Source organism: Eleutherodactylus coqui, chromosome 3 (genome assembly GCF_035609145.1).
Source record: "Eleutherodactylus coqui strain aEleCoq1 chromosome 3, aEleCoq1.hap1, whole genome shotgun sequence".
Classification (NCBI taxonomy): Eukaryota; Metazoa; Chordata; class Amphibia; order Anura; family Eleutherodactylidae; genus Eleutherodactylus; species Eleutherodactylus coqui.
The window spans coordinates 193,676,400-193,695,972 of record NC_089839.1 but is presented as its reverse complement, the minus strand read 5'-3'; the positions used below and the strand labels follow the sequence as shown (position 1 = coordinate 193,695,972).

Genomic DNA, 19,573 nt, shown 5'->3' with positions numbered 1-19,573 from the left:
ACTGGAAAAGGGCATTATAGCTTCCCAACAGATCTGCCGACTGTCTAGAGCCCCCTGTAGTTTCAGGTATCACAGGATATGGTGCTAAGCACAATTAGCACATGAAACATACCGCATGCTCTTTCTTACACATCCCTGATGGCATTTTAATACACAATTAATGCACAAAAGCCTTTGCCAAAATATACGCTTTTAGCGACTTCTATTTAAGCAGTTACCCCACATTTCTCAGAATCACCCATTGAAAGTCCTCGGTAAATGCAGAAGCCTAATCTGGAATATTGCATCTGACTCAAAATACAAAAGGCCTTTTACTTTCATTATTCATCTTGCTGTGCCATCACAAATGTAATAAACATATAGCCACAACATCATCCTATTAACTAGCAGCGGACGAGGAGCAGGCCACAGCCGAGGAGATGGCAGGGTAGAGTTGGTCACTTGTCACAGTGGCTCTACCATCTCCTCCCCCGAGTAAAGCACGGGACCCAACCAAGTCACTGCTAGGGTTTTCACAGGGTAACCCACGTTGTGGTTTACCTTAAGTTCTTGTCATTCGTGACGCCACCGTTCCATCCTCTGCGGTGAATCCATAGGATGGCAATAAAGACTCCACACACAGTTATCTTTTCAGAGCAAAACCAAGAACAGTTGGTAGTGCTGCTTTACTTGTAATCCAAATGAGACGATATAAACAGTTCTTTATAAGACATCAGCACACTGGTACCTACAAGACTTAGTGGTGTGACAAGAGGAATCACAGGATGAATGCCGGATTCACAGTCTCAGTTATCTGTGTAACGCCGCTCCTGGCCAAATCTCCTTCTTCTCTCGCAAAAGCTCTCTACCGGTCACACACTCACTTTCTGTAGTTGGTACTCCGCACTGCATAATACTCTCTCCTCATCCGCTCATTCGGCAGAACTCCTGGGGGTAGTAGTCCCATGGTAACTCCTAGTCTGCCGCTTGGCCTTCATCATCCACGCACAGACTGACTAGTGTCTGCGGGGTCCAACGGAGATTAGCTCCTGCCAGCTCCTCTTGCCAACCACTTGGCACAGACTCTCCACTCTTGCAAAACTCTCTCCAACCCACTCCCTTGCATCCACCTGCCAAAGACATATATCATGTATAGGCCTAATGTCCGGATGATCGGCAGTTCAATATGCCCATAGACTATCATTGGGCATCTGTAGGTATTTAAATACCTGCGGATGTCACTTTTCTTCCTGGCGTGCAGATTTCACATGTGGGAAAACAAACAGCATGCTCCATTTTCTGCGGTTTTCCTGCACGGATGGCTTTCGCAGGCTTTCATTGAAAGCAGGAGTTAAAAAAAATAAAAGAAGGCGCAGCGCGTGCACGCGGCATGTGCAGAAGAAAGAAAATCCGGCCGCGACGGAGGAAAGTCACGCAGCATCCGGACAGGTGAGTATAATGTATTTTCTGGCCTCATGTCTGTGGTCCAGGTGGAATCCGCTGCGGGATTCTGCACGGAAAAACTGTGTACTCAACATAATCCACTCCATCTCTATGCAAGGCCTTGCCCTAAAATGCCGCTGCCATTAACACTGTATAGTACATTAACCCTTTCGGGTATTCCCAAAGTGTCCAAGACCCCCACCCTAGCCATGGATCTTGTGCCTCACAGAACCTGGTGGACAGAGTACGCTCACTATTGATGTGGGCATCCAGGTCCCCAAATATAGACCTCCCCATAGCACTTAGACCCTTGTGGCAGTTCCCATCTTCATCTGCACAGCACATGCTGCACAGAATTCACAGCGCCCTCTGTCTCTGCTTCCAGGTAATGGAGGTAGACTCCCCCTCCTCCCATGCGCTGCGGAGTTCTCAGCCCTGGTAATCTGGCTGCACCTTCATTCTCTGTCCCCTTTTTCATCTGCGCAGACCTTTCACAGGCTCATCGGTCCTCCAAGACGGCCTCCGCAATTTTAGCTCCACTTTTCTACTGCCTGCTGCCTCACTGCCCGGATGGGACTGATTGACTCTATAGGATTTAACCATGTGAAGAATAGCATATCACTTGGGTTAACCCCTTACAAACGATAATCCAATGTACACTGAATGTGCATTTTATTAGAGCCCTTGGCCCTTTCACTTTTTGTTCTTCCCGGTATGGAAATTCTCCCCATGACCCCGGAGTGCAGCATAAAATCACGTGACAAGTTTTCCGTGAATCAGTTTCAGTGTGAATCCACATTAGATGGGAAAATCCAGCAATCTGAGTGACTTCCAACAAGGCCTGGTCATCCTAGACTAGCCTGGCCAGGATTTCCCTGCCAAACGCGTGGGGTCTTCTCATGCAGCAGTGTGGAAAGAATAATCAGAATAGCGTGATCGAGGGAATAAATCCAGCTAAAGGAGATCCTGTGGACATAAACAACACATTACTGAAAGGGGTCAGAAGAGGATGTCAAGAATTTTTCTGATTAACAGGCACTGCCCAGTCAAGCTAAACTTCAGCCAAATACAACACTGGTGCTCCAACTAATATGTTTAAACATGTAATTTGCCGTTCCTTAGCACAGATGGGCTATAACAACAGATGACCAGTTCCAGTGCCATTGCTGTATAAGAGATGAAGAAAGACTTAGCTCCAGTAGGCAAAAAAGCACAAAAATGAGCAGCGGATAAACATTGTCTAGTCAGATGAATCCAGATTTCTGTTGCACCGTGCTGATGAGAGCTCAGAATTTGGCACAAGCAGCATGAATCGATGAACCCTTCTTGTCAAGCAGGTAAAGATGGAGTACTGATTTGGGGAAGGTTTTCTTTCCACACCCAAACTGCTGTGGTGCTAAAGGCCAAAGCAGACCAAACGTGCTACTAGATGGGGATCTCTAATAAGGTAGTCATTTAGTGTATACCACACAGTATGGTCAAATACAGCATACATGGTCACTCCAAAATGTAAAAAAGTGCCTGATTTTTATATAAAGTACTCCCTTCCCCTGATTGTGTTATTACAAATCATTGTATATCTTCTGATGATATAGAAATGCTCTTTAAGGGGGTTTTCCGGCACTGAGCTATTGATGACCCATCCTCAGGATCGGCCATTAATATTTGATCAGTGGGGGTTCGTTGCTTGTGATCCCTGCGGATCAGCTGATTGAAGAGGCCGCTGTGTTAATTCGTCACGTGGCCTTAGAGCAGCTCCTGCGATACCAGGCACAGCTGCTATACAATGAACGGCGCTGTGCCTGGTGTGGACTGAAGTAACAGCTTCACTCACCTGAGCGCTGCTGTCACTTCAATCAGCTCATTGGCAGGGATCACAAGTGATCGATCAACTATTGATGACCCATCCTGATGGGTTGTCAATAGTTTATTGCTGGAAAACCCCTTTAAGCAATTGCTTTATATTCCCTTAATGTAAACCTGTGCTTCAAGGGCTCCCTCTTGGCCTGAAACGATCGTTCTGCAGTTGTGGAAGCAGAATATTTTACAATGACCGCAGACACACCTGTGTCTGATGATTGTAAGCACTCATGCACAGTAATTGCCTGGAGCGTTGATTGAAACGGAGTGAACAAAAGCAACACTCTATGCCGTGTTCTGGATTCTATCGGAACGCGGATTGAATGGTGTATTTCATTGACAAATCTGAAGCCCAGAGAAACTTCCCGTTGTAGTTGAAGGGACACAGAATGATCGCCTCCACCATGTTCATTTCTAATTAAGGCTTTCAGGAACCTTTGCTTATGTATTAGGAATTTGCGGATTCAGCAATATAGAGAATACACGTGGCAGTGGATGCATGTTGTGGCTGCTCCCCTCGGCTGTGGGAACAGAATACAGATGTTGTTTATCATGCCTGTATCCTGTTTCAGTGACCTCACTTAATGGCTTTTTATGGCACATCTCACCGCTGGGACCCCACTTATTCTGAGAACGAGGCGATAGGTACCTGAGAAGGTGGTCAGATAAGGCCAATTTCACACTAAAGGCTTCTTCACTTGGGCCTCGTTGTGCATGCAAAATTTACGTGCACGATATGCAGAGAATAGAACCCATTGATTTCAATGGGTTCATTCACATTTCCTTTTTTTGGCTCAGAGTTAGGGGGCCCCTTCAGCACCTCAAAATACATGTTTTATGTTTGTCTTGTATGTGGAATGAATCAGATTTATGTGTATTGGATGTCTGCAGGCATGAATAGGTTAATGTATGGTAATGTCTGGTGTTGTCTGAAAAAAATTATCATTTTGTCTGTTCGTGGATTGGTTGTTGGCCACGTGATGTATGTTGAATTATGTTTGTGGAATGAGAGTTTCAGATTCAGTATCTCAGAGAATCAAGAAAGTGGAGTGTGGAATGAGGCAGTCAGTTAGTTAACCAGAGTCAGAGAGTTAGGGAGACATGGAGGAGGCCGAAAGGTGGTTTGCTGTTCCCGCTTGGGCCTATCCTTCCTGAGATACTCCCCATAGTGACTAGCCACACAGCGTGCATAAGCCCAGACCCAGGACAAGCCGCGCAAGAACCTCGTGTGTTCGGAGAAGTGGAGAAACTGCCAGCGAGAAAGCCAGTGAGTGACTGACAGGAGAGAGAGACAGAGAATTACCGGGAGAGTGAGTTCCTGCAGATAACTAGGACTGTGGATGTACAAATATCCTCGTGAATCCTCCCTGTCTCACCGCTGTAAGAACTGTTTTTTGTTATTTGTTATCATCGTCTAAGTAAACGGACAGAACCGAACGTTCCTGGTTCTCGTTCAGAAAATAAACTCTGTGTGCATGGACTCCTTTATTCCATCTGAGGGATTCACCACAGAGGATGATGCGTTGGTGTCACGCGTGACAAACAGGACTACAGATAACCATGGTTACTCATTTATGATATCCTCCTGTCGGTAACTAGGTTGGGTCCCGAGCAACCCTTAGGGAGGAGATGATAGAGCCCCATGACAAGGCATTTCTCTACCCCTCTGTCTCCTCGGCTGAGGGTCTGCTCCTTGGATGCTGCACAAGGAGGTGCACGAAAAACAGCGCAAAACTCAACTGCATCGCGGCCGAAAATCACATGAACGAGAGGCAAGTCGCTCCTGCCTCTCCCGTTTTCTTGCCCATTCAGACAGCAGCACGGAATACCGTCCGCTGGGGGGAGAGAGTTCAGCTCTGCTAAACTCCCTCCCCCTTTGCCGACTGCTGGCAAAAAGAGGGAGCATGAGCTTAGCAGAGCTAGTGCACTAAACTCCCTCCCCCTCTCCGCCCCAGCCTATGGGAGCTGCCGGGAGGGGAAGGGACTGCGCTATCTTTTCTGGCTGGCCGATTTTACGTACCAAAAAAATCACCCATCTGAACACATGCATTGGAATCCAATACTTCAGATGGTCCCAATTTTTGGCCGGCTTTTTATCGCGGCTTGATAGGTGTGATAAAACGCTTGTGTGAAAGAAGCCCCAAATTCTTCATTGAAAGCAGGATTGCTACTGAAGTGATGCGAGACGGTTGTGAGATAAAAAGGCCTCACATCTGCTGGGAAATCGCAAGTTGGTGAGCGCGATACTGGGCCGTGATTCCCAACCCAATATCGCACTCACCCATGTGAAGTTAGCCTTAGGTCAGGTCCTATCTTTTCTCGCACCACATACCTTAGATGTGCGTTTGCAGTCGCATGTCATATCTTTCCTATCCACTAGGGGAGCAGTAAAAGGGAATCCCTGAGGTCGAACAGCTTCATCTCAGGACTAAACCGAACAGCGCAGAACGGACCCCATTGGCTATAACGGGTTGGTTCGTTTCCGGATCTTTGTATGGCATGCATCGCTTTTTCTTCCGTTATTTTGAGACGGAACTGCGACAGAACTTCCGACAGCAGGTTCCAATAACTGGCAACCACCGTGTCCCCCACACCAGAGCACATATAACACTGCTAGCTGTGATACCCCAATAGTTACCAGCTAATGGCTCCCCTGTATATTGCAACCATATCATACAGATAAAAAAAATCTTACCTTGCAATCATTCATAAAACCTGATATAAAACAATATTTGCTGGAATTTCGCTGCGCTTGGCCCATATATGAACCTTGAAACCCGAAACAAGCTCATTAAGTGAAAACGATAAAAACCAGCGTGCGGGGTAGAAAAGGCCTCTTTGGCTTTAAAACCGAAATATGAATCCCTGAAACATCTGGATTGCTTAGAGGACCCTGCTAAGGGTTGCGCAGCTCTAACAGTTTCACGAGCGGAGCGGCGGTAGTGCAGCTGTCGTTGACTAAATCACTGATCAGAGGAAGACGGCGCGTGCTCGCTCGCTATCTGAATATTTCCAGGGGAGTACAAGATATTTATATTTATTTCCCTCGCTGGAAATGATACTGATCTGAATCTTTTTTTATTACAGGCCCAAAGTGAAGCCTGCTCTAAATTATTCCCAGAAGCAGCGCCTGACAGAAATATGACTGCGCTGCGCTTGTAGACTACAGTAACCTGGAGTGAACCGTAGCTGCAGCTCGACATTTGGCTCTTAAGTGAATTTATTACCGCAGTGGGGGCACTTTTTTTTTTGGGTTCGAAATTAATCTTGGAAATATCAAATCACAGGATATAAAGTCACAAATGCATTTAAGATGCGGAATTACATCCCGCGCTCAATGCGAATCTTTATCCTCCCTCAATAAGTTGTCTTTATTACATGTGGTACGTATTACTGACGGCAGAACGGCACGGCCGGGGGATTAAAGGGGAAGTATTGTGTTTTAAGAAAAGAAAATAAAGATTTTTTCGCTGAGTAAGACGAGCGTAATCCCCCGAACCAGCGATGGGGACGTGGAAATTTATTATTCCTAACATAACTTTCATCACCTGCTCCGTGAAAAAAAATTGAGATAATATTTTTATTAACCCATCATTGCAATGTACTTTGAGTATGGTCAGCATTGGGATTAAGGGTTTACGTGACCGAAATGCGTTTACACCCCTGTTTTTCGCCCGCTTGCAGACACAAAAAAAATACACACAAAATCACGTTGACTTTCTGTGTTCATGCGCAGCGAATACACTGGTTTTCTGTGCACATTGTGCGCATTTACGCAAGCCTGTTAATTTCAATAGCCTCTTGCGATGCGCAAATGCGCACCAAGGAGGTCGTGCTGCATATTTTTGTGTTAAAAATTACGCTCATGTGAATGAATCCATTAAATGCCCACAGCGTAAAAGCGACCGGCTGGCCAATATAGCGCCGGACGTTTTTATGTTAGGCAGGAAAGATAGTCCAGGAACTATCTTTCCTGGCTGAAATACGTCAGCTGCTGCATAGACTCCTATGGGAGCCAATGACAGCTGGCAGAGAAGGGAGGGGGGAAGGAGTTTAGCAGCGTGACTGCTAAACTCTCTCCCCCCTCTCTGCGCCCCTTGCTGGCTGTTTGCAACGGGAGGAGGTGGGATGGGGCAGGGCTAGTTGCTATGCTCCTGCCCCCTCCCATTGTTGGCTGCTGGCAAGGGGTGGAGAGGGGGCGGGAGCTTAGCACATTAGCTCCCATCCCATCTTGCCTCCTGCCCTTGTAGAGAGCCGTCGAGGAGGAGGGGGAACAGTTTAGCAGAGCTAAACTTTCTTCCCCCGCCCAACGGCATTGCAGGCTCAGCATATATGCGCCGGGCTCAGGCCGTCTGAACGGGCACACAAACTTTAGATTTGTGCGTCCGTTCTCGCGTTTTTACACATTGCCGGCAGGCGGACGTAAAAACGACTACTGCTGTGTGAAAGAGCCCCTAAGGGAGCAGTCGTCATGTAAGTACACCACTGCTCCATTTACCTGGAGCTGGAGTTAAGGTTGCCATGAAAAATACCATCCAAGGTAAAAGGGGCCTCGTTTAGGGGTTTGGCTTATCACAATATATGTTTTCAACTATGTTACTCCAGTGGCCCCAGTAGTAATAATGACCCCTCTCAGAGACCCCAATAGTAAGAGGGCCCCCTTTAGTGGCCCCTAGTATTAGTATGCCCTACTTTAGTGGCCCTAATAGTATTAGTTCCTCTTTAGTGGCCCCAGTAGCAAAAAAGGCTCCCTTTATTGGCCCCAGTAGTAATGGCGGTGCCTTTAGTGGTCCCAGTAGTAATAGGGCTCCCTTTAGTTGCCCCAGTAGTAATAGTGTCCCCCTTAGTGGGGGGGAGTAGTAGTTGGGCCCCCTCATAGAATCATAAAATGGTAGAGCTGGAAGGGACCTCCATGATCATCTGGTCCAACCCTCTGCTCAGTGCAGGATCACTAAATCATCCTAGACAGATGTCTGTCCAGCCTTTGTTTGAACACTTCCATTGAAGGAGAACTCCCCACCTCCCGTGGTAACCTGTTCCACTCATTGATCACCCTCAATGTCAGAAAGTGTTTTCTAACTTCTAATCTGTGTCTCCTCCCTTTCAGTTTCATCCTATTGCTTCTAGTCTTTCCTGCACGATGACAGCCCTTCAGATATTTGCAGACAGCTACTAAGTCTCCTCTCAGCCTTCTCTTCTGCAAGCTAAACATTCCCAGATCCTTTAACTGTTCCTCATAGGATGATTTGCAGACCGCTCACCATCTTGGTAATGGTATTATTGTATCTTGACGCCACCAGAAGCTAGGGGTTTGACAGGGCTTGGATGCACGAAAGCCCCTGTCACACCCCGAACTCCCAATTGGCGGCATTCCTAAAGGTCCTTGAAGGTCTTTTAGGAGCGGCTGCATACAGTTCTCACTACTACATCCCACTACTTTCTACCCAGCATTGACAGAATACCCACCCCCCACCCCACTGTTCAGCGCTGACAGTGTCACCAGGGTCGGGACTTCCAAGACAACGCTGTGCGCAGGGAAATGGCAGGGCCGCCGGGATGCAACTGACAAGGGGTGTCTGCAGAGCACATCAGAGCCCATGGCCGCACATAGCAGTAGCGTGGCGATGGCACACTTACAGCTGCGGCCTCCGGGGAATGGCAACAGCTGCACATTGCAGAACACCACGGACGGGAGTCCAGGGTGTCCTCACACCTGACAGCCGCTCATGGGCCAAATATGGGGATGGCAGAGTGACAGCTGCGGCCTCCGGACCAAGGCGACAGTCAAACCTTGGAGAACAGCGACCACAGGAGACTTACACCTCCGCCCTCGGGGACAGCGCTGTGAAGATCTGCACTCCGGCATCCAATTAGGCACATCACTCCACAGACTACAGTGGCCTAACAGCGCAGTGAGCAAGCGGAGCCACAGCCCTGCTCCCAGGGAAAATGCTACACGCTGCTAAAGGATCTTCAAGCTCCTTCAAGAATGCGCCAATCGGGAGCTAGAGCTGTGACAGGGGCGTTCCTGAATCCATGCCCTGTCAAACCCCTAGCTTCCGGTGGCGTCAAGATACAATAATACCCTTGGTAACTCTTCTCTGAACTTGCTGCAGTTTGTCTATGTCTTTTTTAAAGTGGGGTGCCCAGAACTGGACACAGGATTCCAGATGAGGTCTGACTAAGGAAGAGTAGAGGGGGATAATGACCTCACGTGATCTAGACTTTATGCTTTTCTTAATACATCCCAGAATTGTGTTTGCCTTTTTGGCTGCTGCATCACATTGTTGACTCATCTTCAGTCTATGATCTATTAGTATACCCAAGTCTTTTTCACATGTGCTGCTGCTTAACCCAATTCCTCCCATTCTGTATGTGCTTTTTTTCATTTTTTTTGCCCAGATGTAGGACTTTGCATTTCTCCTTATTAAATACCATTCTGTTAGTCGCTGCCCGCTGTGCAAGCTTTTCTAGATCTTTTCTCTCTCTCTTCCCTAGTGTTAGCTATCCCTCCTAGCTTTGTGTCGTCGGCAAATTTGATCAGCTTCCCATCAATTCCCTTCTCCAGATCATTTATAAAAATGTTGAACAACACTGGGCCTAGGACAGAGCCTTGTGGTACCCCACTTGATACATTCTTCTAGTTGGATGTGCAGCCATTTATGACCACTCTTTGAGTACGATCACTCAGCCAGTTGTGAATCCACCTTACAGTTCCCTTGTCAAGGGCCCTCTATATGCTCTCCTCTCCCATGAACCTCCAGCTGGGCAGTAAGCTATAACTCACTCTGAAGTTCCAGCCAGGACGCTGCTGCAGTGCTCAGAGAAGACACTCACTCCTCCGCCGGCATTTGCACCATGTACAGTACGTGCAGGAACACAGATGCCGGGGGGGGGGGGGGGGGGGAGTGAGTATCTTCTCTGAGCCCTGCATCCCGACAAGGACTTGAGAGCGAGTTATATGCTTAATAACTTGGTTGCTGCTCAGCTGGAGGTGCTCGCACCAGGTAACTATTATTTTTGATTCCACTGCAGTGGCAGGGATAGTTCAGAACTCTGATAACTCTTAACCCCTAACATGTTGTAATCAATGTTAATCACGACATGTAAGCAGTAAATAGAGGGAATAAGCTCCCTCTGTGAAGCAATCTGTCTTCTGCCATCCAATCACGAAGGGCCAATGGCTTGCCATGGCAACTGGATGCCTGACAATGGCTTCAGTTAAAGAAATGTAAGCAGACTGTAAGATTTCTATTTTTTGAAAACCCCTTTGAAATCATTGGGGGAAAAAATGTATCTATTAATTTCTGCTTTAATTCCATTTTCTGCTCCAAAAACGGAACAAGGAGACGGACAGCCCTAAGGCCGGCTCACACGAGCGTAGGCATAAAACGCAGCATTTTACAGTGGTGCGAGTCGCTGTTTCACTGCATATGGCAGATTTTCTACTGCGCATGATGGGGTATCTCATATACGCTGTTGTGCGCAGTCTTCCTGGTTTCTTTTTCTTTAACCCTTTCCAATCCACTGTCTGACGTCTGAAGACATTATGATTTAAGGCTGTACAGCTCCGATGTTAGAAGACTACCGTCGGGTTCTCTTGCTGTATATTGCCAGCCTCTCTGCTGTCGGTGCCTATCCAATGTGTCACCTCATGCAGTACTGGCTTTAGCCAACATATAGCGCCGTTGTATAATGGCAGAAAAAGAGTAAGCCCCCTAGGAAAACCAGGATACAAATTGGATTGGAAAAGGTTAGATGTCCTGCTGTCGCTTACCGGCGATGCGTGTAAACACCGCACATATGCAACTTAATTTCGCATGTACAGCGTTTATTATGCACCCATAGGGAACAATAGAACATGCTGCGTTCTTTTTTGCGTGTGTATTCTACGCAATGGATATACGCAATTGTGTATGGATCAATGAAAATCAATGTACTTTCATTGGATCCATTCACCGTGCGTTATGTGCATGTACATGTAATACGTGATTAAATTACGCTCGTGTGAGCCTGCCCTAATAGAGCCCTATGGCAGGTGTGACTGGGGCCTTACCGAACCCCTGACGTGATTACCTTCTGCGCATGCTCATTTGAAAACAGATTCGTTAAACTGGCATAAAAAAGGAAGAAATCTGAATCCTTTGCGCTTTCTCACACCAATGTATTTGCACAGCATATTGCGCATGCAAACTTTCTGTGCGCAATACACAAAGAACCCATTGATTTCAATGGGTTCGTTTAGATGGGTCTGTTTTTGCACATGAATTTCATTTTCGCAAAAAATAGCCAGCATGTTTTAGGTTGGGTTCACACGGGGCGGATTTGCCGTGGAAATTCCGTACGGAATTTTACTGCGGCAAATCCGCCTGGGGGACGCTAATCCCAGGATTAGGCAGCCATGGGGACGAAAATCTCATCCAAGCGGTGCGGCGAATTCGTCACAGCAAAGCCGGCAGAAGCCGGGGCGGATTCCCAGTATGCAGCATGTCTATTCTTTTTTTTTTCTGCTGCGGCCACGCTCTCTTCTTTGGGAGAGTCGGACGCAGCAGAGAAGCATGCGACAAAGCCGCTCCAAAACCCGTGAGATTTACGCCGAGAATACGACCCGTATGACCCCAGCCTTATTGTGGTGTGGATTGCGCATATGAACATAGCATATATTAAACTAATTTAACTTAACTGTCCATTGAAATAATCCAAGTGTTTTTACGCACGCAAATACGCACGACTTGTGCGGGCAAAAAACTACAGTAAGAACTCCTGCACACTGGCGAATGCGACATCGCTGCATTTTTTTACGCGAATGTCAATAGGACATTCTAATGTTAAAAACAAATCACACAAAAAAATCGGAAATTTGTGCTCTGCGATTTTTAACATTAAAAAGTCCTATTAACATTTGCGTAAAAAAAAATGCAGTGATATCATAATCGCAAGTGTGAAGGCATCCTAATACACGCCCTAGTGCCCGCAAAAGCACAATGCCCATCTCGCAAATACGCAGTGCATTTGCACGCCTAAATGCGCTTATACCCTCTGAAGCTGGCCTTAGGGCGCCCACCCACTGGCGTTTGCGATTTCCGTGCGTGAAAAACGCAGCGTTTTCCGCGGCATTTTCGCGGCTTTTCCGTTAATTTCCATTGACATTCATGGGTGCATTAAGAGAAAAATAAGGACACATATGCAACTGACAGTTCCTATGTTAAAAATTGCAACGGACCGGAAAAAAAAACGCCAGTGGACAGGAACACATTCAATACTAATTGCTCTTGAGAAAAAACGCAAAACGCAAAGGAAAAAAAATCGCCAGTGGGTGGGCGCCCTTACCGTTCAGTTCCATCACCCATTAACTATATTGTAAAAAAGTGCTCTTTGCCTTTCGCTGTTTCCATGGAAACAAAGCACAGCAACCATTGTCTCAAAAAAAAAAAGACTGAATAGACCTTTTTTAACATTATACTCTTTGGTGGACGGACACAAACGGAAACTAAAGTCCACGGAGTCCCTTCAGTGCCGTTCGCAGGATGGATCCTGGGGATTCTGAGGGACAGAATTGTCTGCAGGATGCAGTGCAGATGCGGATTTAGTCAATTAGCGCAGATTTTGTTGCTTTTTTCACTGTGGAAAGCGTTCTGTGGAATTTGTGTTTTTTTCCGCAGACTTTACTTGCGGAATTAGAAATACGCAACAACAATTCGGCAAGTATAAGGCTGAGGTCACACGAGACGGAATTTCCCCGGAATTGTCGCAGAATGGCCGCACCAAAAAACTGTGAGAATTCCGCTGAAAAAGCGCAGCTTCAAAACTTGCCGCAGGTTTTGGAGGGGTTTAACCCCTTCATGACATGGCCTATTTTGGGCTTAAGGACGCAACAATTTTTGGCGGATTTTCTTCTCCATTTATCAAAAGTCATAACTTTTTTACTTTTCCGTCGACGCGGCTGTGTGAGGGCTTGTTTTTTGCGTGGCGAACTGTAGTTTTTATCGGTGCCACTTTTGGGTACATAGACTATATTGTAAAACTTTTATTTTTTTTTATGATAGCAGGGAGAGAAAACGCATCAATTCTGCCATAGATTTTTTTTTAATTTTTTTTTTACAGCGTTAATCATGCAGCATAAATGAGACATTCAATTTTTTCTGCGGGTCGGTACGGTTACAACGATACCAAAATTCTTACATTTTTTTTTAGGTTTTCCCACTTTTCTGCAATAAAAACCCTTTTTTTGGAAATCTTTTTTCTATTCTAAATTGCTGCATTCAAAGTCCTGTAACTTTTTTATTTTTCTATGTACGGCACTCTATGAGGGCTTATTTTTTGCGAGACGAGCTGTAGTTTTTACTGATACCATTTTGGGCTACATACGGCTTTTTTGATCACTTTTATTGCGTTTTTAGTGAGGCAAAATGCTAAAAATCAGCATTTTGCCTCAGTTTTTTAGGTTTTTTTTAGCGTGCACAGTCAAAAGCATGTGCAACATATTGTACGCGTCGTTACGGACGCGACAATACCAAATATGTGGGGTTTAATTTTTTTTTTACCTTTTTCTATGCTAATCTGAAAAAAAGCATAAAAAAGGGTTTTTTTTAACATTTTTTTTTTACATTTTTCTTTTTTTTACATAATTTGTGTCCCTCTGAGGGACTTGCAGCACTGTGCCTATGATCGCTGTCATAAGGCATGGCAGAGCTACTGCTCTGCCATGCCTTATCGCTTATACAGCGATCATAGGCATAGGCAATACAGGACGCCGGTGATCCCGTGCTATCTCCAGGACGTAAGTTTACGTCCTGTTGCGGGAAGTACCAGGCTGCCAGGACGTAAACTTACGCCCTGCAGCGGGAAGGGGTTAACATGCGCAGACCAGAGCCGGTGCGTCACCAGTGACGTGAGTCTCGCACAGAAATAGGACATGTTTGTTTTACGCGCGAGTTTTCACGTGGTCAAATTACGGCTGTCTGCATAGAATTACATTATCTAATGCAATTCTATAGCAGCGAGAATGAGCGGAAATCCCGCAGGAAATCCCGTTGCGGAATTTCCGCCCCTGTGCATAGGCCATAGGAATAACATTCTGGCGCAGAACTAATTCCATCTCGTGTGAAAGGTTCCTAAACGGAATGCACAACGCAGGACTCTCCTATGGTTTCATCTACAGGAAATAAACTGCACTGAGCTGCAATGCCGTTACTATGACAACCACCATGCTTGCTTGTAGCTCTCTATTTCCCACGCTTTTTCTCCCGCCAATCAGAAGATGCTTAAACGCTCCGCCCTACAGCTGCTGACAGCAGCCAATCTCCACCCGTGTGTTTCCAATCTAGACTCTCATTGGTGAAGGGGCGGGGACACGTCGGACCATTCGTCCTATCGCTGATCTCCTTTTAGTCTCAGTCTGGAACACGTGCAGACCCGGAAGTAGGAGGCTTGGAGCGCGGGGTGTGCGGAGTGTGTTGCGCAGGTGAGCGGTGTGAGTCGGCCGGTGCTCTGATGTCACCTGTATTGTGTACTTGCCTTACTAGCCGCACTGGGCTGCCTGGGGCTCACCAGCTGTTGGCGAGTTGTATCGGGGCATGACTGGAGGTGTAAGTTCCTTAGCTGCTGGAGAGAGACAGATAAGCTTTCCTTGCATGCTGGGAGTTGCAGTTCCCCAGTAGTTGGAGCCCCCCAGCTCGCAGACCTGTTAAATAAGGTGTCACTCAGCGCTTGTTCATGTTTTTTAAACTGATAATTTGTTATATGGGGGCAAATGATAAAGAGGTTTTCTTTAAGACCATCGCCTTCAATAGTTGATTGCCAGGAACCTGCCATTCGGGATCGCCGGCGATGAGCTGATCACCCAGCCTGCTGTCAGTACAGCGGGACTGATGTGTGACGTAGTAGATGGGAGCGAAAGTACCCGAACTGGCTTCACTTCCATTGAAGCCCCATGGGGCTTCTCAGATCAGCGTTTTAGTTCAGTGTTTATAATTCACGCTAAATTTAACGCTGTATGTTCTGCCTGTACAAACGGGCTGCCCAAGCGAACTGACATTGTTCGTTCCAACGAGAGATCGTCTCGTCTGCATGGAGCATAAGGCCGTGTGCAGATTTGCTGCTGATTCCGTTGCAAATCTAAATCCCATTTGTCTGAATGAGAATCCATGCTGTAGTTTATCTGCTGGGCATCTGCGCCTGTGTAAAAGGGTCCTCAGAAATGTTTTATGTTAGAACACCTCTCTAAGGTTAGTTATACAAGGTCGATTGGGTTTTTTTTTCCTGCGAGAAAATTGCGTCTTTTCTCTTCCTGCAAGTTTTGGGCATTGGCAATGCTTTTTTTTTTTTTTTTTTTAAAGAATAATCTCTCATCACGTTCCTGCTGCCCGCAATAAAAATGCCCATTTTTTTTTTTTTTTGCAGAAGTCAATAGGACTTTCTAATGTTAACCCTTTGCAATCCAATTTTGGATTCAGGGTTTCTTAGGGGGCTTTCTCTTTCTGCCATTTTACAATGTTGCTATCTGCTGGCTAGAGCCAGTACTGCAGTATGTGACATGCCAGAGAGGCCCCCAACCATAGAGTGGCCAGTAATCTACGGTAAGAATACCCTGCCGGATGTCTTCCGACATCGGAGCTGTACAGGCTTTAATCAGAATGTCTTTAGACGTCAGACAGTGGATTGGAAAGGGTTAAAATCTCATTGATGCGATTAAAAACGAGGCTCTGTAGGGAAACATGGGAGATAAAAAAAATCGCACATCACAGAAATATAGAGCGTGCTGCAATCTTTTCTCCTAACAAGCATCAGTGAAAACATCGCTAATGGGAAGGAAACCATTGAAAATCATTGGTTTCCGAAACTCCCTTTTTTTTTTTTTTTTTTTTTACTGACTCTCGCATCAGGCGAAAATCACGATGGTCTGTGTGAAACTAGCCTAAGGTAGATATAAAAGCAGTGATCCTCTTGTTGTGTTCTCTTCTAGCGTGATTCACAATGATCACTCCCGCGTTTGACATCACTCAGGATTCGGACGTTCTCATCATAACCATCCGAGTTCCCTACGCCAGGGCATCGGAGTTTGATATCTACATTGATGGCGATGACTTCAAGTTCTACGCCAAACCCTATTTTCTAAGGTAATATAAAGGGCAAGTTATACTGATACCAACCAACATTATCGCATGGTCTTTGGCTGACGTGTCTTAAGGCCCATTTACATGTAACAATTATCGCGCACTTTCGTTCGGCAGAGCTAATTTTGAGCGACAATCGTTATGTCTAAATGTGAGCCTTTCCCCACCACAGGATTTAAACGTATGTCCTGGATGGGAAGCTATTGCCACAAATAGTTGTACGCTTATCGTCTGTAGATGGCCTCAAAAGCCCACTGGCTGGCTGTGACTGACAGCCGATCTCCCATTGCAACAGTGGGAGTCGGTGAGAACACCCATCTCTGCTGTTAACCTCTTACATGCCGTGATCAATACTGATTACAGCATATAAAGGGTTCATAGAGGGGGGGGGGGGGTGCTCCCTTTGTAATTTCATCAGCCATCCACTATGTAATTGCTCTAGCAATTGATCACCAGACTATGGCGTCTGGACTTGCAATGCATTATTGCTATTATTAGCGGTCATAGGCCATGGCAATACAGAAGTACTGCAGTGTATTATAGTGATCATAGCTCCACAGGTTTAAGTTGCATACAGGAATGTAAGGATTGTAACATTAATAAACAAGCTCTAACACAGCTCCATTAATGAAAAAAATTAAAAAGTTATGGGACTTTGAATGCAGCAATGCAAAAAGAAAAAAAAATCTCCAGAAAGGGGTTTTATTGTGCAACAACCTAAAACAATATAATCGTACCAACCCACAGAAAAAATGTATCATGTCACTTATGCTGCATGATTTAAGCTGTAAAAAGCAAACAAAACCTCCAGAACTGATGTTTTTTTTCCTCCCTAGTCTTCCAAAAGGTATTTAATGCATTATACGAAACCAAAAATTGTACCAATAAAAACTACAGCTCGCCACGCAAAAAACAAGCACTTTATGGCCTTGGCGATGGTAAAAATAAAAAAATGATGGCTTCTGAAAAGTGGAGATGAAAATCCCAAATAAACCTTTGCATCTTTAGGCCCAAAATTGGCACTAAAGGGTTAAGTTCTCCCTTAATTTTTGTGATCAGTGTAGTTATCTAAATCAGCGGTCTCTTTGAAAAAATTGCTATTACCGTAGGAAAACCTTAAATGGAACCCATCACATCCTATAAGCATCATAAATTAAGTTCTGGTGCTTATAAGATACCTGCTGAGCCCACAGGTGTAATTCTTCCCGGGCTCCCCATTCCCGCACTGTCACCCTGGGAAGTTGCTGTCCCTTCTATCAGCTCGCCTCCTTTCATTCAGTCTGTGAGCGTGCTCCACTGTTCTCTATGGGAGTGCATGTGTATGGACTTAATAGTCATGCTGATGAGAATAGGGAGCCGGGTAAGTATAAAAAGTACACCCCAGACTCTGCAGGACCTGTCCTATAACTATTCATGATGCTTACAGGACGTGATAGATTCCCTCTAAATTAAATGGAATGTATCGTCAGAAAATTACTTCTTCTATAAATCGCGTTTTATATTGAATATATTTTTAAAGGATTTTTTTTTTTTATATTCATGGTCACAATCTAAATTTAAAAGAATTCTAAAATCCTGCAGTTCTCACACTGACCACTAAACGGTCTGAGGAGAAAACTGCTCAACAATCATCTCATCACAAGCAAAATTACAATGATAGGCGACACTTATATATAGATAACACAGGATACACAATTAGGTGATGTAACAGTTCACCTCCTCCCCCTCCCTGCAGAGGTTAAAGAGCATGCCCACAATGCTCTCACATAGAAGTCAATGAGTTATCTCTATATGACTGATGTAGAGCTTCACATTAGATAGCTGCTGTCTGAATGCTTGTTTGGCCAACAGCTATGGCTCCTGACTCCAAAATCCAAGCATTTTTTGGGGTGGGTGGGGGAGAGGAATAAGCCACTGTCAGACCCCTCTGGCAGCAGCTTAACTCGCGTAGGAACAAAATATTCAGAGTGTTGAAGTCCTGCATGCTGGATCCTTCTTTCCCTGGCATCTTCTCTTGGGGGATAATCAGGGCACCCCCATACATAGTAGATGGTCAGCTAATAAACTTTCCTGTTAAAGAGGTTTTCAAAGGTATTTATTTTATATAGTTTTGTCTCCTGTGCCCAAGACTATATTAAATTCATATTATCACCACGACACCCTGCCGCAATTTCGGTGGTCTGATCCTGTGACCTCCTGTAAACCGGACACATGGACTTCTAATGTAAAAGGCCTTAGAATGTTTATGGGATGTCATCGTGACGTCCGCGTTGGGTCTTCTATTGGCTGCAGTACTTGTCAACAGAAGACTGGAGGACCAGGAGAGTGTGGCAAGTGCTAATGAGGCAGCGAGAGGGGAGTATGTTTATTTTATGTACTATGCCACTAATTTACTTGGAAAACCCCTTTAACTGCAGCTCCTGCAAGATGGTTGCCCCTACAATTATGTACAGAAAATGCAAAAAAAACTTACAATGAGAAACTAAAAACAGATTAGAAAAAAAATCTGTGTATGGTTTTAATGTATTAATAAAAAGTAGTCTATGTGATCCATTCCCTTAAGAACGTTCTCGTCTCTCTTTAGACTAACCCTGCCTGGGAGGATAGTGGAAGATGGAAGACAGAAAGCCACGTACAATGCGGATGACGGTAAGAGTATGTCACACGCTTCATATACAGCCCTGTACGTTGACACAATTTCCTCCGCTTCTCAGTTGCTCCACTTTAATACAGCAATTTATAATTTCAGTCGTAGTCGCACTTTATTAAATGGGTTGGACCAGAGTTAACTTCTATCACCTATCCATAGGATAGGTAATAAGAGTTCGGTCGGTCGGGGTCTCACCTCTGAGACTCCCCACCACCACATCCCAAGAACGGGGCTCCAGATTTCCCTGTTCTCTTCACTGCGGGCTGACTGCACACCCCAGAGTAAGGAGGAAATTGAATGAAGCAATGTTTGCCCATCCGCGACGTTACTTCGCTCCATTAATTTTCAATGGGACTAGCAGAATTGAAGTGCTTGGCTAAAACATGCTTGAAAATCTGCATGGTAGAGGCCTCATACCGATGCAAAGTAATTCACGCAGGTGTCAGCGATGTCTCACATACAGCTAAGGTGAAGCTGCAAGGTAAAATGTTTTAAAGCGAAGGCCCCGTGGTCCGCAAACAGAGGT

The 19,573-nt window shown here is 45.6% G+C and overlaps 1 protein-coding gene across 2 annotated transcripts in view; it reads left to right on the top strand.

Moving 5' to 3' along the window:
* Positions 1 to 14,686: 14,686 nt before the first annotated feature.
* The window catches only part of SHQ1 (SHQ1, H/ACA ribonucleoprotein assembly factor), a 97,520-nt gene continuing 92,633 nt past the window's right edge, over positions 14,687 to 19,573 (top strand). The window contains exons 1-3 of one of the 2 annotated variants that reach the window (XM_066596706.1): positions 14,687 to 14,746; positions 16,247 to 16,400; positions 18,982 to 19,046. In XM_066596706.1, coding sequence (XP_066452803.1) covers positions 16,258 to 16,400; positions 18,982 to 19,046 — 208 coding nt within the window. In that variant the 5' untranslated portion in view covers positions 14,687 to 14,746; positions 16,247 to 16,257. Of the gene's footprint in view, positions 14,756 to 16,246; positions 16,401 to 18,981; positions 19,047 to 19,573 lie in introns of both variants that reach the window. The other variant, XM_066596707.1, reaches the window with a different exon arrangement.